General features: G+C 49.2%; 1 protein-coding gene across 1 annotated transcript in view; it reads right to left on the bottom strand.

Moving 5' to 3' along the window:
- FAM129B (family with sequence similarity 129, member B) overlaps positions 1–27,303 on the bottom strand; it is a 61,197-nt gene that overhangs the window by 12,048 nt on the left and 21,846 nt on the right. Inside the window, exons 2-5 of the mRNA XM_006892618.1 lie at positions 11,552–11,682; positions 4,585–4,713; positions 2,711–2,816; positions 1,225–1,392 (exon numbers count right to left, since the gene is read on the bottom strand). Coding sequence (XP_006892680.1) covers positions 1,225–1,392; positions 2,711–2,816; positions 4,585–4,713; positions 11,552–11,682 — 534 coding nt within the window. The remainder of the gene's footprint in view (positions 1–1,224; positions 1,393–2,710; positions 2,817–4,584; positions 4,714–11,551; positions 11,683–27,303) is intronic.

Genomic DNA, 27,303 nt, shown 5'->3' with positions numbered 1-27,303 from the left:
CAGAGCTGTGACTCATCTCCCCGGTGTCTCCATTTGCTTAACATCTGTCTCTCCGACCACGCTGCTGGCTGCAAGAGGGCAGGGACCACGTCTTACTGCCTTGTTGTATTCTCAGTGCCAAGCCCCAAATCTGGTTTAGAGTTGACACTAAAAATGTTCATTAATTGAATGAGTGAGCTGCAGAGACCTCATAACTTTTCTTCTGTAAACACTGAGGCTCTGAGGAAAAAAAGTAAAGTTACTTTCAGACTGGTGGTCAATAAATAATATCATGACTAACCTTTACTGAAGGACAACTAGTAGCCTAGGGGCAAGAAGCTGCCAGCTGCTTTGTCTAAGAAAGATGGGGAATCTTCTCCTGTGTGGTTAACTGCCCCGAAAACCCACTGGAGGGTCAGCTAAGGGTGGGTTCCGACTCAGTGGTACATAACAAAAACAACAATCTTTACTGAGTATTGAGTGGATTCTCACCATGAATCCTTATAAACCCCTAAGAAACAAGAGAGATTCTTATCCACATTTTACAGAGGTTCCAAGAATAAATCGGTGTCCTAAGGTCTCATTAGGGATCTCTGGTACTGTAGTCCATGGTGAGTTGTGCTATGAATGCAAAGACCAAGCTTCTCCAGTATTTCAAACCCACCAGGGCCTCTGCAGGACAACCACTCCCACTTACAGCCTGGGGAATCGAAGGGAGGGTCACTATGAGTCAGAGCCAACTCCATGACAGTGAGTCAGCATCTGAAGGTCACGTTAAAGAATCCTAGTGGCATAGTAGTTAACAGCACTCTTTTGAACCCACTAGTCTCTGTGTGGGGGAAAGGTGTGGCAGTCTTCTTCTGTAGAGATTTCAGCCATGGACACTCCATGATAGTTCCACGGTGTTCTACAGGGTCACTACGAATCAGAATTGACTTGACAGCAGTGGGTTTAGTTAAAGTCACGTTTCTAGAAACTGGAAGAATGAAGATTCAAATAGAAGGACTGTTCAGGGAACAACCTCTTCAGGTTTTTTGCTGAGCAACATAGAATCATGTCTTCATGAAGGAAGCAAGTGAAGAAGGATGGTAACAAGGGTTTCTCGGAAAAAAAACGTAGACCAGCACATAAAGCAGGGTTGCTGTGCTACCTCTGACCACTAGGTGTCACTATTACACACATTAGCCCAGTTTCCCGCTCCTCACGTCCAGCACACACGCTCCTCAGGGCCCTAAGGCTACTCACCATTGTTGCAGTGCCGGATGCAGTCCTGCAGGGCAGCCTGCCACTTGTCTTGCTCGGCCTCCGTCATCATGCAAAAGTAGTAGTGCCGCGCAGAAGGATGCCAGAGGATGAGAGGGAACTGTGTGGGGCACTTGAGGATGGGGGTGCTGCCTGATTTTGATGTGATCCCTGTGAAGACAACACTCACTGACCAGCTGCCTACTGGGGTCATCCTCAGAGGACAGCAGGCAGCTGATCTCGGAGCCCCTGCTCTGAGGGGCAGGCTCAGGCTCATGGCAGTTGGTCTTTCCCTGGGTGACAAGCAGGTCAGTGGGGGTCCTCTTTCTTGTGCTCTCTACACTTGGTGGAAGGAACTTCAGAATTCCATGGCATCTGTTTAGATGCTTTTGTTAGAGCTAGCAATACAGTAGCATCCACCTCCCTCTTGGGTAAGGTTTTAAATTCCACCATGTGAAGCACACAGGATCAGAGCTCTCAGAAGTTCAAAGGTCAAGTATTATCTTCTCAGATCACCCTTCAGATTCCAGCATAGAGGCCAAGGTGTGGCTTAAATGTCCAAGTAGGGAGGGTGGAATGGGGAGCAGGGGGTAAAAAAATAAATAAAAAGGCACAAGTTTTTTACTTATTTTGTTGCCATGGATATTCAGGCTCCAGCAAGATAACTGGTCTTGTGCCGCAATCTCACCACTGTTCTGTTAAAATCTAATGATAATAGTTCTTTGTGCATAGCTCTGCATGAGTCCCTGGTAGACAGAGTGTCTACAACCCCACACAGCACCCTGAGGTCAACAAGTGTGCAAATTGTGTAGACGCTGAAGAAACTGAGGGGCCACAAGGAAGAAGCCACTTGCACCAAAAAAAGCAAACAAAAAACCAAACCCCACAAAACAGACAAAGCTAGAGCTGGCTGGGACTAGAACCCAGGAACATCAGCATCCAGCAAGCCCTCCACCATAGGGGCTTTACTTTCAGTCTCAGTCTGAGGGTATAACCTTCCTCAGTCAGTATCTCCCCTTCCTCTTAGTTTCCCTGGGATCATCCAAGGCAGATATTGTTACAGATGGGCTGCTGAGGAGTCTGACAGGGTAGATAAAAGCAGAAATAACTCCTCAAAGGTACAGGGTTGACTCAAAGCTGGATCATCTAGACTGATCTCCCAGGAGTGCTGCAAAAACTCTGGGAGGTGGGAAGCACAAAGAGTGAGATCCTAGTTCCATCACTGCAGAATACACAGCTCTAGGAACCATGGGACTCAGCTGGGAGTCCACACGGTTCAGCCCCTGCTCACTGAGCAGTTCTGGGCAAACCCTTGGCTCTCATAGCTGTAAGGTATGAGGACTCCCCTTTGAGGTTCTGATGGTGCCTGATAGCAGCTCTAGTGCAATCTGGCCTTTCTGCAAACAAAGGACCCAGAGGTCTACTTTTCCCACAGTCAGCTCCCAGGACCTGTGCAATGTACCTCAGCCTGGGAGAAGAGATCCTTTACCTGGTAAGGAGTTGCCCACAAGCTCCAGGTACTGATCCACGGAGGTGAGAATTTTGTAGCCTGCGCTGTTGATGACGGCTCGGGGTGGGACCTGCCGCTCGTAGGCCTGAAAGGGGGCAACAGAGATGGTCCTTGGGGGTTAAAGATGTTATCAGGCTCAAAACCCATTCTCCCCTATGATCCCAGTGTGCATGACGAGGAGAGAAAAGGATAGGAGGATGAGGAGAGAGAGAAACAGAGGGAAAAGGAGAGAGACCTGGCCATTATCATGACTAAAGATAGCATCGCAGAATGTGCTAGATCCAGGCTCTGGGCTCAGAACCTAGCTGCTGTGGGTGCCACTGTAGTGACGGTGAAGCTAGAGTTCCAGAACTTCCCAATTGCAGTTTCTGCATCTATAATGCTAATAACAGTTCCTACTTCACAGAGCTGAGCGAGATAATCCACATAAAACATTTGGCACAGTGCCTGGCACACAGTAAGGAATGAGTAAGCTTTGTTAAAGTTGTTCTTATTACTGTTGTTATTATCATAGTTGCTATTACTCTTTATTAGCCTCTATGACCAGTTGAGTGTTTGTTACAAATCAGGTACTACACTAAAGGTGCTGCTGACTTCATTCCAGAATCCTCTCAATCTAAGAAGTGGGAGCTGTAATTGGCCATAAATTAACAAAGCTATTAAGTCAACGACTTGGAACACATGCCATATCCTGTCTGCCGACAGACCCCAGATTCTTTGGTCATTATTCTGAGTTTCCTACAGATTTCTTAGATTCTGAATATCACAGAAGAATTAAATCTGGACCCTACTTTCTTAAACCAGGGGGAAACAGTGCCTCGTAGAGCTGGACTGCAATGCTATACCCACCACTAGGTGTCGCTATTCAGCACCTTTCTTAAGAGTGTCTCAGAGCATCGAGGTCTCTGAATCAACAGCATCAATATCATTCGAGATCTATAAACTCTCAGAGTTGTCTCAGCAATTCTGTAGCAATCGGTTTTTAACAAGCCTTTCTAACGATTCTGATATATCATATTAGAAACACAACCCTGGGAGATGATGTTACTCCTGACTTCTAACATTGGTTTGCCCTAAAACAGAGGACTCTGCTTGGCCTGAAGAAACATGAGATAAGAGAAAAAAACTCAACCAGGTAGGGTTTCCTCAAGGGCCCAAAACAAAGACAAGAAACAATCAGCCGCGGCATTTTTCTCAAATCCTTATCTGCACAGAGTAGGGCGGGAGCTCATCAGGGAGGGATCAGGAAGGAAGAACATGGGACCACAGATGGGGGCAACAAAGCATTAATGACAGGGGTAAGCTGGGGCAGGGAACAGCTAGACTCATGTTTTCAACAGCTCAGTGGCAACTATGTGGGATGGGAGGAGCCAGAGGAAGCCCATCAAGAAAGAAGGCTGAGTTGGGAAGAGGGCAGAGGCAGGGTGGTAGGGAGGAGGGATCTGAGAGTGACTGAAGATGGGTAGAATCTAGAGTTGGTCATAAAGGGCGAGTCAAAGGGGACCTCTAGGAGCTGGGTGCCTGGACAGGTGGAATGCAATTCAAAGTGAAAACCCAGGAGAACAGACAGGGTGGGAGGAGGGGGAGGAAGGTACTGAGGTTCTGCTCTGCTCTTGATGACAGCCCATGGGAGATACCTCAGATTAGGGGTGAGGGGTGTGCGGTCATTTAAAAATAGGTAGTGGAGTCTGGTATTTTAGAGGTGCGAGTGTGCAGTGGTGTAGGGATGCAGTGTACAGTACTGTTGAGTGTGCAGATTTGTGGGATTTAGAAGTGAAGGCATGTAGCAGTTTTGGGGGTATGTGCAGTCATTAATGGGGCTCAGTCTTCACCACCCAGCCAGTGGGGCTCACCACTTTGCTGTCGTAAATCACCAGGCCATAGTTGTGGGGCACAAGGCAAAAGCGGTTCCTCCACTTCTTATTGTCCTCCTGGTACTGGAAGAGGTTCCCAGAGAAGATGATGCGCTCATCCAGCGGTACCTGAGGGGGAAGAGAGTACAGAGTGAGGCCAGAGGTCCCCCAATGCCTGGGGAGGACACAGCCCCTCAGCAAACCCCCCTCCCAGCCAGCAGCATCTGTTCACAACCCCACCAGACCCTCGCCAAGGCCCCTGCTGGAAGCACCCTTCAGCCCATTTCATGAGTCCTCACTGAGGCCTTTGTGACAAATCTGTATCTCAGCCATCTGACAGATGAGAAAAGGAAAGGAAGGCAGTGAAGGGCTTCCTCTGGGTCCAGGCAGGGCAGTGGTGGTGACAAAGATGCAGACTCCAGTCAGGACCAGAGACTTCCACTCTGCCCAGGTCACTAGTCCAGCAAAGTGCCAAGGAAAATCAGGGCAGATCTAGAGACTTTTCTCTGGACGTGGACACATCTCTCCGTCTCCAGGCCTCATGTCTCTCTCTTTGAGCCTCTGAAAGCTTGAACAGGTTAGCCCTGAGCTGAGTGATGGCAGAGAGGGTTACCGTCTGGGGGTGACTGACCCTTGACCAGTGACCAGGTGATGAGTGTGGACTCTGGAAACACCCAGACCTTTCTAAAAAGCCCTAGATCGGACTTCCAGATTTGGAGTTGGCCTGTCATGTACTTCTGGGCGCCTCCTTTCTGTCTCTAAAATGGGCACAGCAACAGCACTGACATCATCGGGCTACTGTGAGGTCTGTGGGAGTGTGACAATGCTTCGTATGAGTAGCCACAACCATTGCTGGTCACTCAGAGTCTGCGTCACAGTCCCCCCAGCTCTGTGGACCGCTTTTTGGTGAGATGGCACGTGGAACTAGCCCTGGTAGTGTCCACCTTGTGCAGCATTTCCTGAGAGGACAGGTCCGGAGGCCGTCTGGAAGGGAGCTAGGATGTCACAGTGGACACAGGCTTGCTCCTGGGTGGAGGGGTTTGGGGGAGTCTGACCCACCTGTTTCACAGCAGGTTATAATTATTCTACTATAAACATGAGACTTTGTATGGAAAGAATAACTTCATCATATGTAATAATGTTCTTCTTGTTATATGTCATCAATCTGGAATCAACTCATAGCTGACCCTCCAGTGGGTTTTCGAAAGCTGTATGTCACACAGGAAAAGATGGAACAGCTCATGGATCTGAACTGTCTGCCTTTGGGTTGGCAGTGCCACTCCTTAATCACTGTTGTTATGTGCTGTCGAGTCGTTTGCGACTCATAGCGACTGTATGTACAACAGCTCTGAACCCTCCACTATTCTGTGCCTACCTCTCCAACTACGCCAGACAATCCATCTCATCCAGGGTATTCCTCTCCTGCATTGTCCCTCTCAAGATGTCTCTCTCCAAGGACTGGTCCCTTCTTTGCAACATGCCCAAAGTATGTCAGACGAAGCCTCAGAATCCTTGCCTCTAAGGAGCAGCCTGGTTTCACCCCCTCTAGGATGAAGCTGTTTGTTCTCCTGGCAGTTCACAATGTATTCAATACGCTTCTCTAGCACAATCCATAGTTGTTATGTTCCATCAAGTCACCTGCGACTCATTACAACCCTATGTACAACAGCCCTAAACCCTGCTCTATCCTGTGCCAACCTCATGGTCTCTGACACACTTATTCCCATTACCCCAGTAACAGAATCAATCCATCTCATCAAGGATCTTCTACTCTTGCGCTGTCCCTCCACCCTCCTAACCATGATGTCCCTCTCCAAGGACCCGTCTCTCCTTACAACATGTCCAAAGTATGTCAGATGAAGCTCCAGAATCCTTGCCTCCAAGGAGCAGCCTGGTTTAACCTTCTCTAGGATGAATCTGTTTGTTTTCCTGGCAGTCCATGATATATTCAATCCTCTTCTCCAGCACCACAGCGCAAAGGCATCAATTCTCCTTCTAGGCCACATTCTCTTCACTGTGCTTTGACCTATTTCTGGGTCTCTTCACAACTGGAGTCAGGTGTGAGGGGCCCCTCTACAAGCTCCCCTACAAGCCACACCTCAGGTTCTTCTCCGTCTGTGTCCTTCACTCTACCCCCACCCTCACCCCACTGCATGCTTGTTTCTAGTGACTCTCCAAGGGGAAACGGCAAAACACTCTTGGAAAAATGAGAGCCCATTGTGCTCAAACAATAGGACCCCAGGACTGCTTCCTACCCGAGGATAAAAATATTTACAGGGAAAAAAAAACACAGTGCCCCCGAGACACACACACACACACACAGAGAGAGAGAGAGAGAGAGAGAGAGAGAGAGAGAGAGAGAGCTGTCTTTGCCTAAGTCACCAAGCTCCTGCTATGGGGTTTCTATTTAGACTCAAAGCCTATGCAAAACCCTGCCTTCAGGAAGATCTCCCCCTTTTCTAGAAAGCACAGTGCTCTTCTGGCACACTGGTAAGAATTCCCTCCTGAAGGCATCTCTGGCTCAGGTGCAGTGATGCCCACCCATGCCCACCCAGGGAAGGCTGTGCAGACCGACCAGAGTCCACTGTGCTGGCAAAGTAAAAAAGATCCACAACAACAAAAAAAGAGAAAAAGATCCTCAATCCACCCTCCACCATGTCCGCCCCCAGATCCTTGGTTGTCTGGCTCCAAGTTTATGTTTAATTTTTAGACTTTTAAACAACAGAGTCGTATTTTGATTGGCAGGACAGCAGGAAATAGACGAACTCGGCAGCTGAGGCAAAATATTTCTGATTCCACACGCAGCACTCTGAGATGTGTGGTGGGAATCACGGGTGAGTGGTGCCTCGGTCAGAAAAAAGGCCCTGGGTTCAGACAACTCAAATGACTTGGCTCCCCCAACACACCATGGGAATCTGGACAAGTGACTCCAACCTGAGCCTCAGTTTCCATATCTGTGAAACGGATCTTATCATACCACCTCCCTTAGAAGGAAGTCCTATAAAGGCTAAGTGAGCATTCCTGAAAACAACTGCGCCTACTATTACTACTTCTAGATGAGCGCCCATGGCCAGATGACATCATTAAGGCCAGTTTGAGTGGGAAAATGGGACCAACTACCCGTCTCCTCTCTGGAACTACAGGTGATTCTCTTACCCTTCTTGCTAATGTTAAATTCTCCTTTACAGCAGAGCATAAGTACCCCCTCTGGAGCTCTGGTGGCCTAGAGGAAAGAAGCTGCACTGAAGTCCTGAAGACATGTGGTTCGAATCCACCAGCACCAGTGCTCCATGGGAGAAAGATGGGAATCTTCTTCCATGAGGTTTTCTGCCTCTAAAAACCTGCTCGAGGGTCAGCTATGAGTTGGTTCTGGCTTGATGGCATACACTACCACCAAGCAGTACAGGTATAACTAATGTAGAAAGCCCTCCTGACTCTTTTCTCAGTTGTTGGGACCCGATATGCTGGTGGCATTCCTGTTCATTTGGCAGTAGTTCTGGCTCCACTTACAGACTGGAAGCAGCTTGCCTGGGTGGAGTCCAATACCTTCTTTCCTACCACACAAGTGTGTGCTGAACAGACACACAGTGGGAGCCCAGGAGCCTGGCTCTGGTCCTGCTTCCATCACTCTAGGAAGCCTCCCAAATACTCAGCTCCAGACCTTTGCAAATCTTGTTCCCTCACACTTCATTTCTCCTAACTAATGCTTCCTCAACTCTTAGGTCCCCAGTCTAAGATGGCTTTTCTTCCAGGAAGTCCTACTGGATCACCAGGACAAGGTCATGTCCCCTATCTGTGTCCAACCTGTCATTTCCTTCTGGCCCATATTTAATTATGTAAATAGCTGTTGATTGTGGGTCTCCCTGAGTGCCTGTGGGGCCAGCAAGGGCAGCACATCCCCAGGGCCTGACCAAAGTCTTTCAACATGAATTCCCTTGGTCTTGGATCTTAGATTTCTTTTCAAGATAATTTCTCTGTCTGGTCAGCAAAGAGGTCCCTCCAGAAAGACCTTGGAGCTTGTTCCTGCCATATGAGTGACTTTCCTGTTAATGTGGTTGTTGATTGTCCAGCTAGGAACACACTGTTCTTGTTGCTGCTGTTGTGTACCGTCAAGTCAGAACTGACCCACAGCTGACCCTCCATGGGTTTTCAGAGGCAGTTAACTGCACAGGAGGAGATTGCCTATCCTCCCACAGTGCAGCTGGTGGCCTTGACCTGTATGCCTTTGGGACTGCAGCACAGCTTCTTGACACTAAGCCACCAGAGCTCCCTGGGAACATACTAGTATACCACAACGCTTCAAATCCAGGGCAAGTGCTGGCTTGCTCTGACGGAAGCTGCTTCCATTCCCAGTCCTTATTCCCAGCCCCATTCCCTGCTTCCATTACCCAGGTCTCAGGGTAAATGAGCTTATTTTCAATGACTTGGTAATTGGAAGGGGTTAGGGAGACCTGGTGATGCAATGGTTAAAGTGCTTGGCTGCAAATCAAAAAGTTAACAGTTTGAACATGGCAGCCACTCTGTTGGAAAAAGATATGTCAGTCTGCTTCCATAAAGCTTTACGGCCTCAAACTCGACGGGGCGCTTCTATTCCGTAGGGTTACTTTAAGCGTTGGGTCTGGGGGGAGTGAAATGAACCCCACCCTCCCAGTGTGGAACACTCAGTTTCTTCTTTCTGTTTTGTTGTCTCACCTGCCTCCCCCCACCTCCACCCCCACTGCCCGCATCCTCCCCCTCCCTGCAAGGCTTCAGATCAGTTCAAACAAGTTCAGTTATGCTGACAAGGTGAAATTGGAAGCAGAACTAAATACGTAAAAAATTAGGTGAAGTGGAATAATCAGAACGGAAAGAATTCCAGATCGAAGTCCTGGAACAGGAGACTCAGAAGTAGAGGGAGCCACCCAGGTTGGCTCTCATCTTTGAGCCAGGCACTGTTGTTTCCCACTCTGCCAGTCAAGACTTAGTTGCTGTGTCCTTGTGTTCTAAGTGAGATTAAGTGTCTGATAGGACGTTGGCTCATAATTTTTCCCATCCCAGTTATCCTTCTGGTTCACTTAGAACCTTGTATTGATTTGGGTCTGTTCCAGTGGCATTTCATTGGCTATGACTGAACTGGAAAGAACTGGTTCAAAGCCCTGTCTTGCTGGGAAGCCTTTCATATAATCCTAGCTGGCTTTTCAAGCCCCATGAACTCACCACCCCCTCCACAAAGCTGTTCTGATAACTCTGGTCCATGATGACTAGCTGAATTCTCTGAATGTCATTTTCCAGAGAAACTGTGGCTCAGAGAGGTAAAGTCACTTGCCTGAGGTTACCCAGCAATTTAGGCCTCAGGCTTCCTTGTAGACACACTATCTGCTCCTCCCTTATGTACTGTATTTCATTCACTCCCTCACTCAGTACTCACATTACTATAAAGGAAGTATACCTATTTATCAAATGAGGAGATTGAAACCTGAAGATTAAATCAAGCCAACTAAAGAGGATTTGCACTCAGATCCACATGAATTTCCCATCAGAGCACAGGAACCTGAAGGCAGGCACCATGTCCAGCAGAGGGAGGCACTCAGGAGCCGACCACTGAGGTCTAAACTCTGTCCCTCCTTGGTGGCCTCAAAGCCTGACTACAGGCTGACCTGGGCGTCCAGGAAGACATTAACAAGTTGGGGTGAGAAAGCATGGCTGAAAACCAATCATGACAATTCAGCCACTGAACCCCATGAACCAAGGCCATCAGGATGATGGACCTCAGTATACTAGGATAAGCTAGGCCTGCCAGGAGGAGCAGTTGGTATTCTGCGCACAAGCCACTCAGCCACTTCATGGCCAGGTCTCCTGCAGAGGAGGTGGGGCTGACATCCTCCCTTCTCATCACCCTTCTCTCTGCCACCTACATGGCTGTTCAGAGGGCAGAAGGTGAAGGTCTCTAACAGGAAAGACCTGAGCCCTGAGACACATATGCCCTCTAACAGACATCCTAGGCTGGTGAGGGCTGGGCCACGCATCACTTCTGAGAAGCAAGAGTTGGCCTTCCACATATATATCCCACCACATATGCACATATACACAGGTTTTGTTTTTTAAGAGGAAGCAGCTCTTCTTTGTTTCTTATTTCCCTCTAATGGTTTTAAAGATCCTAAACTCGCATATGAGCAGGTAGCAAGACTCCAGGCTGCATCCCAACTCCCGAAGTCCTCCTCCTTCCCCTCATCCTGGCTTCAGTCACCCACGCTACGGCCACACAGACTTTGCCTGCCCGGCTCCTCCACTTCTGCCATGGGGGCTAGTTGTGCTGGCCAGCTTAGGGGGCTCCAAGTGGCAGCTGAACATGATCAGGAAGTAACCAAACACTTGATTCCCAGAACCGCCTCTCCACATTCCCCCAAGTCCATCCACCTTGTACCCAGCTATGCACAAGGTCCTGACCTAGCTCCTGACCAGTTCAGCCACACATCCAGCATGTCCAGTTTCCTGTAAGCCCTGGGTAGAGCTCGTGAGCAGATGGGCTCTCTTAAGAGGCTTTGTAGGGATTTAACTACAACTTGTAGAGAAAATGCCTGTATATAACATTGTTCAGACAACATCCAGGAGCATAACATTCTATTTCATAGAACATTATTCTGTCACATTAGTCTATGCTGATGTGATGACAATAGCCGATACTCATTGAGCACTTTTCTGCTTCTCAAATCTTTAATCCTCACACTCTCCCTGTGAGGACCTATTCTCTTTTCATGTTACTGTGAGTAAACTGAGGCTCTCTGAGGTGCGAGAATTTGCTCACGGGCAGGAGCTGGGCTTGAACTCACAGCTGTGGGACTCCAGATTCCCAGCTTTAAACTAAGGAGGGGTCTCCTACAATGAAGAAAGGACTAGGATGTGTCCTTAGAGACAAGGACAGCAATAAGAATGTTGCCAGCCTGAGGGCACATGGCAAGCTGAGGGGAGCACACCCCAAGCCTCTCACCTTTCTCCAGAGGAGCTGGGCCTGTGGCGTGCCGATGGCCTCAATCTCATGGCGCATGCTGTTGAAGAGAGCAACGCCATACTGGTCCTCATAGAAACGGAGGAACTTGGTCAGGATCTTATCTGTTTTCTCTGAAAAGGAAAGACACAAACAGGGTGGTGAGGTTCACATGGCTACTGGCAGGCATCAGTCCTCCCTTCAGGGTGCCACACTAGCGGGGCTCCAAATTCCCGCGTGTCAAATTGTTTGCACAAACATCTCATTTCCATCTGCACAGCATTCTGGCCAGAACCGTGTATTCCTGTGCATCACAGGCCAATTAACCAACTAACTTGGGAAGAGGTGAAGCAAATGACAAGGAAAACAGGCAACAGCCACTGCCAGGGAAACGGCCAGAGAAAACATGAAAAGCAAACAGACAAATGAAAATCTCCCAGACTCATTAACAGTCAAATACTTGCAACATTCCACACTCCTCCACCAAACTGAAAACTGAAAGCCAAACTCACTCTCGTTGAGTTGATTCTGACTCACAGGGACCCAGTAATTGTTGTTATGTGTCAGTTGAGTCAGTGAACCACAGCAGAGACCCTATGAACTCTGCCCTGTCCTGAGCCAGTCTCACCATCTCTGACACACCTGCCTTTATTGTCACAGTCACTGTGTCAATCCTTCTCATCCAGGGTCTTCCTCTCCTGCTCAGTCCCTCTATCCTTCTAAGCATGATGTCCTCACTACTCCTTCCTGGCAACATGTCCATAGTATATGTGATGGAATTTCAAAATGCTTGCCTCCAAGGAGCAGCCTGGTTTCACCCTCTCCAGAATGTGCTGTCCCTGCAGAGCAGAGTAGAACTGCAGTTTCCAAGTAAATTTTTACTGCAGTAGACGGTGGCATTTTTCTCTAAAGGACTGACAGGTGGATTTGAACTGTTGACTTTTGGTTAGTAGCTGACTTCTTTAACCACTAAGCTACCCTGTCAGACTGGCCAAGATGTTATTTTTGGCAACCATAGCTGCAAAGGATGTGGGAACCAGGCACTCTCAGTCAGAGTTGCGACTGAGTGACACTCAAAACTCTAGTGGTCCATTCTGAGCACATCTCTAGCTGATCTTTCAGTTAGCAGCTAGGCGTTTAACCACTCTGCCACCAGGGCTCCTCCTTTCTGGGCTACAAAGAGATAGAGAAGGATCCCTGTGAACCAACAAAGAGACAGTATCTAACCCGTGCAAGTTACTGAAGCACGTGGAGAATTTTGTGGCATGTGGATAAATTATTGATGTTCAGATATTTATGAGAAGACAGGTCCAGAAGGCAGCACACCAGACTCTTAAGAGCAGGACCCCTGGGTGTGGAGCTGCGGGCTACAAAGCCAATTGCACTTTTGGCTTTAATTACTTTTATAGCATTTGAATTATTTTACAAGCATGACTCCTTGTATAATTAAAAATAAACATTCTAAAATTAGCTCATCCACCAAGCTGACAACTTTTTCCGCTTTCACTCCCGTTTTGCTTCTCTCCTCTGCCAGAGCTGTTTCTGACAAGGGAGGTAAATGCTGTGGCTTCCAGAGCAAGCCTGGCATGCATGTGTTTAGGCTGTCTTGGCATCTTTATTTATAAATGATGACACAGAGGCTCATGAAGACTGAGATCCATGATGAAGGCTTCTTCCTCCCTTGGTAGAGGCTTCCTGTCCTGAGAAGCTGCAGCTGGGGTCCTGACCTGGCTTGCTCACCATCAACGCCCTTCTCTGGGCCTCGATTTCCTGCCTGCACACCAAAAGGACTGGAATCAGTGGTGGATGGACCCCATTATCTTCAGATTTTGAGGACCTGGCCTCTCCTCAAATGGGAAAAGGCTGTGTAACCTCAGGCCCTCCTGTTGACAGTTTCCCAGTACCAGGAGCACCCAGCTAGGACGGGTTTTGTTTCATCTTCTCAATAGCTCAATCAATTGAGGGCTGATAGTGCACCCACTTCAAAAAACAAAATGTTTAAAAAGCTGTTCCTGGGAAGCTCTGGTGGCCTGGTGGCAAGAAGATGAGCTGCAATCCTGAAGGCATGCGGTTTGAATCCACCAGATTCTCGAGAAGGAGGGGCAATCTCCTCCTGTGCCAGTCAGATCTGATTCAACCATTCACAACAAGGAAAATAAAAAAGCAGTTTCTGTCAAGTCGATTCCGACTCATGTGGCTGAATAAGGGCAGAGTACAAATGGATTGCTCTCCATGGGGTTTTCAAGGCTCTAATAGACAGCCTTTCTGTTAGTAGTGAAACCCTGTACCACTGCATCATTCAGGCCCCCTCCACAGAGGAAGGAATGGGACCCAGAGTGGTTAAGTCTCTGGCACAAGGTCACACAGCTAGTGGGCCACAGAAACGGATGAAATTCTGGGCCCAGCAAGGAAGTAGAGGCTGGGGACGAAGGCTTAGCCTTGCCACTGCCGGCAACAGAGACAGTGTTCCTGGGTCCAGGCTGAATTTGATGTTGCCCACACCCCCATTGCTGACCTCAGTGAGAGAAAGGGGGATTTACTCTATCCGGGCACCTCCCTTTCCCTCTTGGGCCAGATTCCCATTTGAGTGGAGGAAGGGAAGAACAAATGAGGAATTTGCTTTGAATGCCTATTTTCCAAAACCCATAAACAACCAGAACTCTCAGAGACCTTGAGAATTGTTTTGAAAAAGTGATGAGGCAGGGTAGGGGGTAGGGTAATGACTTGGGGCCAGGAAGAGAAAATAGGACCTGCAGGAAACAAAAGATATTGTTTATGAGTGTAACCCCCAGCCAGGAGCCTCTAGTGGTGCAAACCATTAACTCCCCAACTGCTCATGGGAAGGTTGCAGGTTTGAGTCCACCCAGAGTCTCTTCAGAAGAAAGGCCTACTGATCTGACTCTAGAAGGTCTGCCATTGAAAGCCCTTTGGGGTAGGGCACAGGTCTAATCTGACCCACGTGGAGCTTTCACAAAGGAAGCCAGGCCTTGGGGAAGTTCCACAAGCACAATTCCAAAGAATCTTCATGAAAGCTGCAGGGAGGTGGTGTTCTTGTTTTTCTGTTTTAGGGTGAGGAAGCTGAGAGGCACATTGTCATGATCAGGATTCTGCCCTGGTACTAAGTGGGCACTAGCCACTGTGGCCAGCAGAACAGGCAAGACTCCGCCTAAGAAACAAAATGTAGACTTGGGTCCACTAATCTCAAGTTCCCATCAACCTCAACTCTGGAGGACCAGACACTGCCCTGCTGTACACACCCTCAGATCCAGCCTTATTCCCAACTTGCTATGACAGCCACCCTTATCAGGGAGCAGCCCTGGACGGGGCTGCCATCCTGCATCAGGACTTGAACCCACCCAGGTCTGAGTGACAGCACAGCACACTCAGCTGCCAGTTCAATCGTTGGGGCCAGCACAGCCAGGACCAGGCAAGGATTAGCTGGGTAAAGGGTCTCTGTGGCCAGGCTGGGCTCGGAGGCTGGAAAGGCAAAACTGAGCTAGAAGGAGGCCCAGGCTCCAACCAGTTGGGGCTGCAGGGAGGAAAGCAAGCAGGTTGGCGGCACAACCCCTGAGGGGGTGCACCAATGGCCTCCTGTCCGGGTGGGAGCCAGAGGGAAAGACCAAGCTAAGGTTCCAGTTCCGGAATAGTCAGTGTGCAGCTAGTGGATGAAATGCGTCCCAGATAGATCATGCTGGGATTAAGGAAAGTTGTCCAGTGGGTCCGGTGGCCAGGAGAAGTAAAGGTGAAAGAGGAAAGGTCATCAGAGCAGAGAGCAAACAGAGGGTATGGCTAGAAGATTCTTTCGTGAATAGAGTAGGAAATAAGGAGACAAGTCCAAAACGGGGCATGTGGGCCCCTGGCCCGCTCAGCCTGCACTCTCATCAAACCACAGAGACCTCGCCTCTGATTCTTCCAACCGTAATCACAGGCCTGCCTGGTTGTCAGAGCTCAAGAACTCTACAGCACGGTGGATTTTCAAGATAAGCCTTTACTCTCTGAAATTTCAGAGCCACACATATCTCACAACCTTGCTCTCCCACATGGATGAGGATAGCCTGGGATGTAAGGACCTGTGAAAAGTCTGAGAACACAAGGGCTGCTGGCTGTCCTCCATTCACCACGGGTCCTGTTTAACAGACAAGTAACTCTGGTACCTGGTCTGTGTCAGGCCCGCCAAGGACGGAGAAAAGCTTCTGAGGGCACTAGCACCTTGGAGTGTCAGCCTAGGGGAGGGGCGAGGGCATTTAAGAAGGGGTTAAGGACTAAAAGGATGGAGCCCAAATGGGCCAGGGGAGCTGGCTCTGTTCAGCATATGACTGGCAGTAAGAGGGTGAGCTGGAAGGAAAGACCATGCTGGAAGCGGCTTGGCGGGGTAGCCAAAAGCACATTTTTGAGAGATGTCCTAAGACAACTTGAAAAGAGCTGTCACATGCTTGGTAAAAAGGAAGTGCCCGGGAGTCCCAGAGACCCATGAGACCAGAAGCACCCGGGAAGGAGGGTCAGCCTCAGCACAGGGCTTGGAGGGAGAAGCTTGGCACATGGTCAGCTCCACCATTCTGGCTGGATGCTGCTAGAAGATGCAGTTATGCCCTGCAGCACCAGAAGGTCCAACAGCAGGGCCAGGCCATTCCACCTGCTGCCCTGGGGCCTCCACCCAAGAACCCCTCTCCCTGAAAGCCTGCCTGGAAACCTTCCGGCCACTCCTGCTTCACTCCCTGGAGCTACCAGAAGGATTCCAGGCTATAAAGTCCCACAGCAGAGTCCCTGCCCCATCAGGGGTGTGTGTGTGTGTGTGGTCCGGGGTGCCTCAGGTACTCTCTCCTCCACCCCTGCCCACACCGGCTCTTCTTGTTTCCTCCCACCTCTTTGGGGACACCACACCCCATGGATATGGGACAGATGTTAGTAGAGAACAGGGCCTTGGAGATTAAGGATCATTGCTCTTTAGCAGGGCCAGATACACAGCAAGCCCTGGCCTGCTGTCCCCTTCTAGGAGTCTTGGGCCATCACCATCCACAAAGAGCAGATAGGAAGCAGGCTTATACAGGCCCTGTCTCCAGAGAAAAGGGTCTTGGGTCCAGTAACTTAATGGGCTCTGCGTGTTGAAGTGATATAGCCACCGCTGTGAACTAGGGATGCTGCCTGGCTTGCTCACCTGTATTTTCCCAGACACCCTCACATCCGGCACTGACTCAGCCACAGGTGCTGTTGGAGGGAATTGGTGTGGGGGAGACTGACAGAGCCTGATCAACAGCCCCAGGCTCCCAACCCCATGAGGGCAGCCAGTCATTCAGCAGGGAAGCTGCACTGTTGGCATCAGTTCTGCCAGTTCTCTCAGAGCCTTGACTTCCACATTTATAGAATGGGTATAAAAACAGACCCTCCGGATGTGGCCAGCACATAAAACGCTCAGCTCAGGGCCTCCGTAACTACTATGACTCTACTATACTAGTAGCATAATGCTACTATACTAGTAGCATAATGCTACTATACTAGTAGCATAATGCTACTATACTAGTAGCATTAGGTTTATAATAAGGATGGCAAAAGTGACATTTTTATTAATAAGTATAACTTCTATCCAGTAAAGGTATACTTTTTTTATTCCAATACAGACCTTTTTTTAAACTTTTTCAAGAAACAGGTCAAGAATCATAAAGCAATAAAACTATAATGACAGGTGGGTCTTCAATAAAGATCAGGCGAAGAGAACACCTTCTGGAGGCAGGAACAGCGAGGCAAAGGTGAGGTTGGGGGAAGCAGAGTTGTGTTCAAGAGATATATATACCTAGGGCTCCCACCTGGACTCAGCTGGGCTGCCATGGCCCTGCAACCACAGCACCTCTCTGGAATTCACAAACAAGCTTGCCCCAGTCATAAGACCCTCCTTGTTCTCTGGACCAACAGATACTCAAGATGCTTCAAATGCCTCAGATGTAAATACAAGTAAATAAATAGCAATTCTTACTTTACACATGTATAAACTGAGGCCAAGAAAGGTGAAATGGCTCACAAAAATCCATTTCACTTTATCCACAATAACAAATGCAGCATGGATGCCAGGATGTAAGGGTGAGACTCTGCCTCCGAAACTCCCAGGATTTTTCAGGTGTGTAAAGAACTTAGATAGTTCATTTAATCCTTACTTATTGTCCCAACTTTACAGAGCATGCAAGTGAAGCTCAGGGGGACCCAGTGAGTGACTCAAGAGCAGACAGCCTGGATGAGTAAACAAGTGTTTTTGAATCGTATCTCAAGCCAAAATCTCAAGCCAAAATCTGCGCAAAGTCCCACACACTCAAGGCCTTTCAAGCTACATCATTCACAAAACTTTACATTCTGTGTTGGGCCCTTGCCCAGTCCCAAGAGGCAGACAAGAGAGGTGTTACTATCTACACTTTATAGATAAGGAAAAGTGAGGCTTAGAGAGGCAAGGTGGCCGCCCGCCCCCGCTTGCTCTCATCTGGTCAGACCTGGCAAATAATCTTTACTTTTATGGAACCCTTACTTGTTTATCTTCTCTAGGCTTCAATTTCCCTACCTATATAACGTATAGATGGATCCCTGTCAACTCAGCTGATCTAAAATCTCCATAATGGTCTAATCAGTGCTGCCCTAGCTCCAGAAACCCGAGGATGATGGCCTCAGCATCGGAGTGCTGGTGAGTCAGCTCTGACCAGAAACAACCACGTTTGCCCAGGCCGGACAGAGGCATGGGAGGAGAGGAAAGCTGTGAGAGTGGGTAGTGCTACCTAACCCCCATCAACAAACAGGGCATCAGCTCCACATGGGCACAATTGTGTTCTGGGTTCAAGTCTCAGCTCTGCCTTGTACTAGGTGTATGCTCCTGAACAAGGCACTCCCTGCTCTGAGCCTTGATTTCCTTCTCTGCAAAAATGGAATGACAACAGCCCATACCCAATCAGGTTATAAGACCATCAATGAGGATAAAGCACTTAGTCTTGAGCCAGAGAAGTTACCTTATCAGGAGTGGCTCCTAGAAAAGGCTACTTGTCCATGGTTCTTCTAAGTCAGGGAGAGGCCCTTGAAACAGGCCGAGTAACCCCCATGCTGGCCCACCAACAACAGCCAAGTCAGCCGGAAGAATGTTAATCTCTGATTTTCCAGCCTGACAGTGTTAAGGATCACGCTATTTCCTGTGCTTGTTGGAGTTCAGATAGCAGTGGCTGGGCAAAAGCTGATGAACCACCAGGGTGGGGGATGGAGGGCTAGGCCCCTGGAACAGATAGCTGGGGAAACTGAGGCTTAAAAGGGAGAATGGGCTTGCTGAGCAGAGCATGGGAAGAGTGCAGGGTGTCCTCAGAGATTGTGCCTAGAAAGGCAGACCCTGGAGCACCCCAAAGGGCAAGCTAAGGAGTTTTGTGCCTCTTTATGGCCCTCTATGAATCCAGTTGCCACGAGTGGCCAATGCTAAACATTTTATCTGGACCAAATTCCCACCTTGAACGCTCAAATCAATCTAGAGACTAAGTGAACCCTCACATCAACCTAAAGACATGATGCTGGCACGGGCCAAAGGTTCAGATGAGGAGAATGAGAACCCCTTGCCCAGTTCCTCCATTAGGAAGTGGCAGAAGCTTCTGAGCCCATCCTCAAACCTTGCTCCACACTGACTGTGGGGTGCCAGGAGGAAGAGGATGATCTCTTGTTGCAATCACTATGGGGACTTCATGCCAAGTCTGGCCCTAACTTGGCCTGACCTGAGGGCACTGTGCCAGACCCTATCCCTGGCTCATCCGGTCCCTCCAGTGGGCTCCAGGGACACACCTCACCCACAAGGTCTGGCCAGTTTTAGGGCTGAGAGGTTTGCCCACTGAAACCAGGCATGCAGCACCTTGCAGGGCGGGGTGGCCCCTGAACCTGCCCGCCTGGTTCCCTGAGCACAGGGGAGCGGCGGATGGGCTGGAACAGCAGGAGCCTTCACCCACCCAGAACTGAGGGAATGGAGACGAGACTCAGTTTCCCTGGGTCATGGAGATATTCAGAGGGCCACCCTCTGAATTGTCAACCCCTCTTCACTACACAGCCCAGAGATTCTTCCTCGTGAAAGGGAGGTTTATGTCACCCACTTCTTGGGGCCAGTTATTAAAAAGGAAAGCTTTCTTCTCATCAATAGGGCAGCCTGCAGGAGGCCAAGGCCAATAATGACAGGCCACCTGGCACGTGTGGAGAATCCCTCCAATTAAAAAGGCCCAAGGAAGGAGGTTCTCCCATGCTCTCCACAGACATAGATGAGGAAACCTAGTTCCTGAGCAGTTAAGGAACCAACCTATCACACAGCTAGTGAGGCTTATTGCTGGCGACACACAACACTTCCCACTTGGGGCTTACCACATGGGAGAGACACTCTGCAGGAGCCTGTAGCAATGGAACCCAAACAACATTTCCAGGAGCAGGTATGGGTATCGGTCCCATGGAGAAAGCAGGGGCTGTGAGGTCGAATGGCTTGTCAAGTGGAGGAGCTCAATCAAAATGGGGGCTGGAACCCCAAGGGCTACAGAAATGACCCAGAAAACAATCATAAGAAGACTGGCTGGACTCCAGCAGACCCTGGAGGCCACGGACCCTTCTGTCAAAGCTTCATGCCCACCTTGGGGCCTGGCACACGAGGATCTCAGGCCCTCTTCCTATCTCATTCTGCTGCCCTGGCAATTTCCTATACGCATCAGTTATCCACCCACCTCCTTCAGCGTAGGCTAGGCCCTCATTTCCACAGTTGGAAATCTCTCAGCCAGATCTCAAGGCACCCCCTAGACAACGGGCACCCCCTAGACAACGGGCACCCCCTAGACAACGGGCACCCCCTCCATTCCAGGGCTTTGCAGTTACCCATTTGCATATAATTATAATAATTGCAGCATGAGATAATGCCTGTCAGTTATCCCTCTGTCCCACTGCATGTTAACAATTACCTTTGAGCGTCTTTCATTTAACCCTCACAATACTTGGAAGGACAGGCTGCTAACTCTACTTTATGGATTAGGAAGCTGAGGCTCAGAGAGCTTGAGTGACTTCCCCAGCACCACACAGGTAGGAGAAGAGTAAAACTGAAATTTGAACCCACGTCTTTCTGTGCTCACTATTCTATCTGCAGTGTCTCTGTGTCTGGAACAGACAGCCCTCGGGAGTGTGTGTTGAGGTTTAGACATTCATCTCAGGACTCTCAGCTCCTTAGGGTCAGAACCTGAACCTGAATCAGCTTAAAGAAAGAAGGAAACCCTGCTTCCATATCCCTTAGTCCCAAAGGCCTTGAGTTATGCCTATTTCTCTCTGAGCTTCAGTTTCCTAACCTGTAAAATGGGGATAGTAAGAGTGTTCCTAGGTCACATGGTACCTGGGGGTCTTCAAAAGTGCAAAGAGTCCCCTCAAAGTCTTGGCTTTTGTTAACAGCATCTATCCAAGGGTTGGGCCAGCGATATAAGCATAGATTGTTATTAGCTTAACCTTTGGCACCAAGAGACTCTCTGCCCTGGAATATGCCCTCAATAATGGGCCTGTCACAACCCCTAATAACAGGCCCCTAGACTGGGAAAGGGACCTCTGGGAACAAACTGAAGCTCTCCACTGAATATGTGGGGAAACTGAGGCTGGGGGCAAGAGGAAGTAACCCTAGAAGACCAGCAGAGAGAAACCAGTGAGTGAGGCTTCAACACTCTGGGGTCTCAGCCTGGACTGTTTCCAGTTTCCAAACCCTCTGCCTGGGCTTCTCCTCCCTTTCCCCCTCAGCCTCCACCATCAGCTTCTTGGAACTCCCTGTGACAGACCCTGGGGCCCCCAGGCCCCTAGCTTCCAGCATATCCCTGGCACTCTTAAGTGGCTTCTTCTCCCCTGGCTTCCCACTGACTGTGACCCAGCACCCAGGTGGGTACTCAAGGGACAGCGCTGAAGGAGTGGCTCCAGAATTGGACAGCTGCCTGGTTCAGGTGCCAAAATGGCCGTGGGGCACCAGGCCCGGGGAGGGGCCTGAGGCGGGCAAAGCCTGGCTGAGCCTCCCCTTCGCGGAAGGCAGATTTGAGGCAAGGCAGCAGTCAGGGGAGTCAGCCAGGATTTCTCACAAGGCTGGCTTTAAAACTGTTCTCATTTAGCAAATATTTAACCAAGGCTCAGAGACAACAGGTCTGGTGGGGAAGGGTGTGCTTTGAGGCAGGAGGGAGGTGGATGAGGTGGAGGCTCATAGAAATGCCAAAGAAAGGCAGACTGAAGACCCGCCCACCCGGGGCTGCCCTTTCCTTTACACCTCAGAAGTCCTTCGTGGGAGGAAGTCGATTCCCATCTTGACACAAACAGAGGGAAACAAAAGCCTTCTCATCCTTTCCCGCCCCGCCCACCCTGCCTGCCTGGCAGAGGCCCCGTGCCCACAGCCTACAGTTGGCGGCTTGTTCTGGGAACCCAGGACCCAGGCATCCCTTTCTCTGGGAACACACAGCCACACTGGGGAGTGTGGAGAGAGTGCCAAGGCTCCCCACTTCTGTGAGCAATAGGATCACCCCATAGGGTGCAAGAGGCTTTCCATACTGACCCAAGACCAGCCCCTGGGTCCCTGTGCATTGCCATGGAGTATGGCCATTTCTGCTTCAGCAAGCACCCAGTCACGAGTCTCAGAGTGTGGTTCCCAAGGCCAGTGTACAGAATCATCTCCTGCTAAAGGTAAGGCCACATCCAAAGCCAACGAGTCATAAAAAGCAGAGAGGGTCAAAGGGGGCCTGGAGGACCCCAGCTGCTGCAAGCTGTTCCAGGCCTATACACCCCACTTCACTGCTCCACTCGGCCCCACCGCCTGCTCAAAGAGCCTGGTTTTGGCAGGGACCAAACCGCAGCTCTGTGGTCTCATGGCTTCCCTTGGCCAGCCTTGGTTTTCTAATGTGTACGGTGAAGGATAATTACAGTTTCTGCAGCACAGGGCTGTTGTCATCAGAACTGGGTATGCTTATTTGGCCTAGAGGGAGTGGCTGGTCTATGATAGCCAGTCATTTTATAAATACTGTCCTCCACAACTAGTCAGTCACTCACTGCCGTTAACATATCCTCAGCAGTAAATCCCTCACTTGTATTTCTTTTTCTTCATTGTCATCGCTTCCACGGAAACTGGAAACCAAGTAAGCCAAGGAAGGCCTATTCACCTGTCAAAATTACCCCCAACCCAGGGCTCCCAGGCGCTCAGTTCTCAGCCAAAAATCCAGAGGGTCCAGGCTGACAGGGGACACCCACATTAACAGATGGTAACCACAGATCTGAGCCTATTTTGGAAGCCACCATCAGCTTTTTCTCAGTGCCCAGCCCAGAACTGGACCTTGAGATGTCCAGACAGAACTTGCTGATCAAGCAAGCCTTTCCTTCCGGAGGTTTCGATGAACCCATGTGGTGGCCAGCATCTCCACCCAGCCAGCCCTCCTCAGCATCAGGCAGGGAGACTCAGTCATGGATCTTCAGCTCAAAGCAGACCACAGCCTGGTGTCAGAATCAAGGTCAGGGGCCTTTCATCCTGCTGCCCTCATTCATTAATTCAGCAACTGAGGGCACTGGACCTTCAGGGATGAACAAAACAGCCCCGGTCCTTGCCTGCAAGAGCATACATCTAATAAGGGAGAGGAATTATCAATGAAAAGCTACAAGGCGGCAGTTAAGTGTCCCCACTGGGAGATGCACATGAGGTCACAGAACCCAGAAGGGCGGTGAACCCTGCCTGCAGAGTTAACACTTCCAGAAGAGGGTAGCACCTGAAAGATAAAGAGGACAGATAAAGGAGGCCTAACGAAGGAGAGCATGCCAAGCAGGAGTAACAGGAAATGCTAAGATTGAAAAGCGAGAGAAAGCGTTAATCCAAAGCGTTAATCCGTTCCGCAAATATTCATGAGTCCCATTTACTTTGAGAAGAGCACTTTCAAGGAACAGTCTGAGTGTAAAGGTTCTGGAAACAGATCTCTGTTCAGATATTACCTCCACCACTGGCTGGCAATCACACTTTTGGCTTAATCTCTTTGAATCTCAGTCTCTTTAGCTCTAACATTGGAATAACAGCAGTTCCTACTTTGCTGGGTTCAAGAAAATGAACCCAAACAGCCTGAGCAATTGTGACAATGACGTGCCAAACGTGGTAATAGTTACCCATGGTGGACAGTGTTTGCTGGAGCTTCCCAACTAGAACAAGCCTGGAAGCAGGAGAGACATCCATTTTTTAAATGGTTTGCCTCTGGAAAACCTATGAACAATGCTCAGACCTTTCGTTCGTAGGGTTGCTATGAGTCGTCTACGACTCGACGGCACCAAACATCAGAAATAAGAATTACCAAAAGACATTCCATCTGATCACGTGGGTGACATGAGATAAGAGGTAAGGGTGACTTAGACTTAGTAGCATCTTTTTAAATGATTCAGGGGTCCCACTGAGTGCTCAGCAGAGTTCTATGATGTATTTCATGCTAGAAAACAGGGGCAAGCAAGGGAGACCAGAATAGCAGCTACTGGCCAATCAGGGGATAGATTATTCCCTTGGGAACATCTTTCCCCTCATCTAGACTTCTTCATAACTAGACTCTAAGAAGATGAATGTGGCATCAGATCAGAGGAAGACTCATCAATAACCTGTGTTATGCAGATGGCACAAATACCTTGTTTGCTGAAAGTGAGGACTTGAGGCACTTGTTGCAAAAGATCAAAGAATGCATCCTTCAACATGGATTTCATATCAGCGTCAAGAAAACAAAAATTCTGGATCAATAGGCAACTTCATGATAGACGGAGAAAAGATTGAAACTGTCAACAATTTCATCATACTTGGATCCACACTTGGTATCAGCAGTCAGGAAATCGGATGTATTGCACTGGAAAAGTCTGCAGTTAGGGACTTCTCCAAATTATTGAGGAGTAATGATGTCAGTTTGAGGACTAAGGTGCATCTGATTCAAGCCATAGTCTTTCCAATCACTTGCTATGCATCTGAGAGCTGGACAATGAATAGGGATGACAGAAGAAGAATTGATGTCTTTGAACCGTAGTGTTGGAGAAGAGCACTGAACATCCCCTGGGTAGCCAAGAGAATGTCTTGGAGAGGGTGAGGCCAGAGTGCTCTTTGGAGGCAATGATAAAGCTTCATCTCACATACTATGGGCATATTGTAATCCTTGGAGACTGACATGATGCTCAGAAAGGTAGAGGGTCGGTGAAGGAGAGGAAGACCCTCACCCTCAACCAGGTACACTGGCATGGTGACTACTATGATGGACCCTAGGACAGGGTTCAGATCTGTTGTCCCCAAGGTCCCTATGAGTCGTGCTGTACTGGATGGCACCGAAAAACAACATTCTCTCAGAGGCTCATTAATTAAAGGGACGTGAAGAGAAAAACATCAGTGAAGAGTTCTGAGTGCAAATAACTCAAAATTCCTTCCTTTCAGACCTCAGTGGGCTACAGTCCCTCTGCTTTGCTCTCAGAGATGTTCCTGGCACCCCATCTTCCTTAGCTGATGCATTTCACACTTGTCATTACTAGAGACAGCACCTACAGGGGAAATCAAAGGCCAAGTCCTTGTTTGGCTCCACCAATACCTCATGTTTGGCCTTCAGCAAATTCCTTGTCTTTCCAGAATCTTCACCTGCCACAGGTTTACCCAGGGTGGATAAAGCGAAAGGGAAAGTCTGAATGGAAAAGAGGAGGCACCACGCCCCTGAATTCTGCAAGGGCAGGGACCAACCCTGTGTGTCTCCTTACCTGGGGTTTGATACTTAAAGTCCTCATTTATTTTTCTTGTCTTACTGCATTGACTAAGATGTCCAGATTGGCGGTAATGAAAATACTTATAAGGGTCTCACTGTTTGAGTGTGCCTAGTGCTCAATGAATGATACTTTTTTAAAACACTGGCTAAGGACCGAGTGAGTTGAGTTGACTGCCATTGGGTCAGAAACAACTCATAGCTGATCCTCTGGCAGGTTTTCAGAGACAGTAAGTCACCCAGAAGGAGACTGCCCATCCTTCTCCTGCAGAGCAGCTGGTGGATTAAAGGCAGGTGCCTTCAGGACTGCAGTGCAGCATTTTATCTCTAGGTCACCAGAGCTCCCTGGTGGACCAGGAAGGAACCACTAAAGGAGGTCTTCTCTACACACTAACCACCACGACCAGTTAGGACTCGTGGTCTCATGGTGACTCTATGTGTGTCAGAGAAAACGATCTGTAGGGTTTTTAATGGCTGACTTTGGGCATTTTCAGAAGGAACTAATTCCTGGAGAGAGACATCAAGCTGAGAGGGGTAAGAGAGTCAGTAAAAGAGAGGAAGACCTTCCACAAGATGGACTGACACTATGGCTACCACAACAGGCATGTGTAGGACAGAGATGATGAGGATGGTATGGGACAAGATTCAGATCTGCTGCTTATGCGGTCTCTATGAGGCACAGTTGACCCCACAGCACCCAACAACAATATGACACATCAAGCATTTGTGAGGTGTTCTGGATGAACTCAAACCAACCACCTTTCAGTTAGCAGCTGAACACACTAACCATCTGCACCACCCAAGGACTCCTCCAAACCAAAGAAAGAAGTGGAGAAATTCTCCGAGAAAAGAGATTCTGGGGCAGTCCAACCACAGCCAAACCCATAGTAAACTGTAACCTATTCTCAAGAGACTCAGAACATGGATAGGGTTCTTCAAGGCTTTGGGGAGACTTTGGAACCATGTCCAATGCGCTGTGTGAGTTGGACGGCCCTGGAAGATGAAGAGCGGCCCATCATTACAGGCATGTAATGGATAGTTGATTGGCATGGAGACCAGGAAATTGGTCTTGTCCCAAGAGGGAGATGAGAAGTAGAGTATCTTTGGGTTTAGATAAATCTCACTTGGCCACAAACTGTAGAGCAAGAGACTTGAGTTTCTTGAGCCTCAATTTCTTTATCCACAGAATGCAGATATTAATTGTTTGCATCTCAAAGAGCTTTTATGAGGACTAAGTAAGGCATCTGAGACAAGCACACTGTCTAACTCCCAGCAAGAGCACAAAAAACACCAGACGCTGTCGTTCGTGTCAGTTCAATGAGGCCCAGGCTGAACAGAAAAGAGGTAAATGCAGATACATAAGCCTCATACAGTTCATTAGCCAGATGCCCTCTTACACAAGTGTCCTTTTCGCCAAATCAGGTTTCCTCAGGACTCAGAGCCAGACAGACTCCTCCTTGTCCACGCATCACACACACACGTACATACACACTCATGCACACACATTCCTCCGGGCAGCTTCCCGTTCCTCCCGCCCTGACAGTGAGTGAGTGGAGTGGGGGTGGGGAGGGAGTTCTTGCCCACTCCAGGCTGGGAACAGAGGGGCAGAGGGAAGGATGAAATGACACAAAAATCCCCTCACATGCCCACTGCTGGGCCAGAAGGAAACCAACCCAACCCCAGGCTGGAATTCCAGGACCCTCAGCATGAGAGGCTCTGTGCAGATGGCACATGGAAAGTTTATTCAAATAGCAAAATTCTTTTGACCCATCTTTCTGGACTTGATCTAGGTGGCCTGCGGCCCTGCTCTATCCTTTGAGTCACCAGCTGCAGGTATCCCAAGTTTCCCGAGGTGGCCAGAAGGCAGACTCGTGTGCCCTGTCCCAGGCATGATCCCTATTTATACTTCACGGGAAACTCTATTTTCAGCCAACAGGTCCCTATTGGTTCTGGGCCGACTCCCTTGAGGGTGAGTTTGAAAGGTCCACTAATTCTTCATCACTTGGCAAACATGAAGCCTGCAGG

The sequence above is a fragment of the Elephantulus edwardii genome, unplaced genomic scaffold (genome assembly GCF_000299155.1).
Source record: "Elephantulus edwardii isolate Elephantulus edwardi_28Jun2011 unplaced genomic scaffold, EleEdw1.0 scaffold00116, whole genome shotgun sequence".
Taxonomy (NCBI): Eukaryota; Metazoa; Chordata; class Mammalia; order Macroscelidea; family Macroscelididae; genus Elephantulus; species Elephantulus edwardii.
The sequence above is the reverse complement of the archived record's forward strand: the minus strand, read 5'-3'. Positions and strand labels throughout refer to the sequence as shown.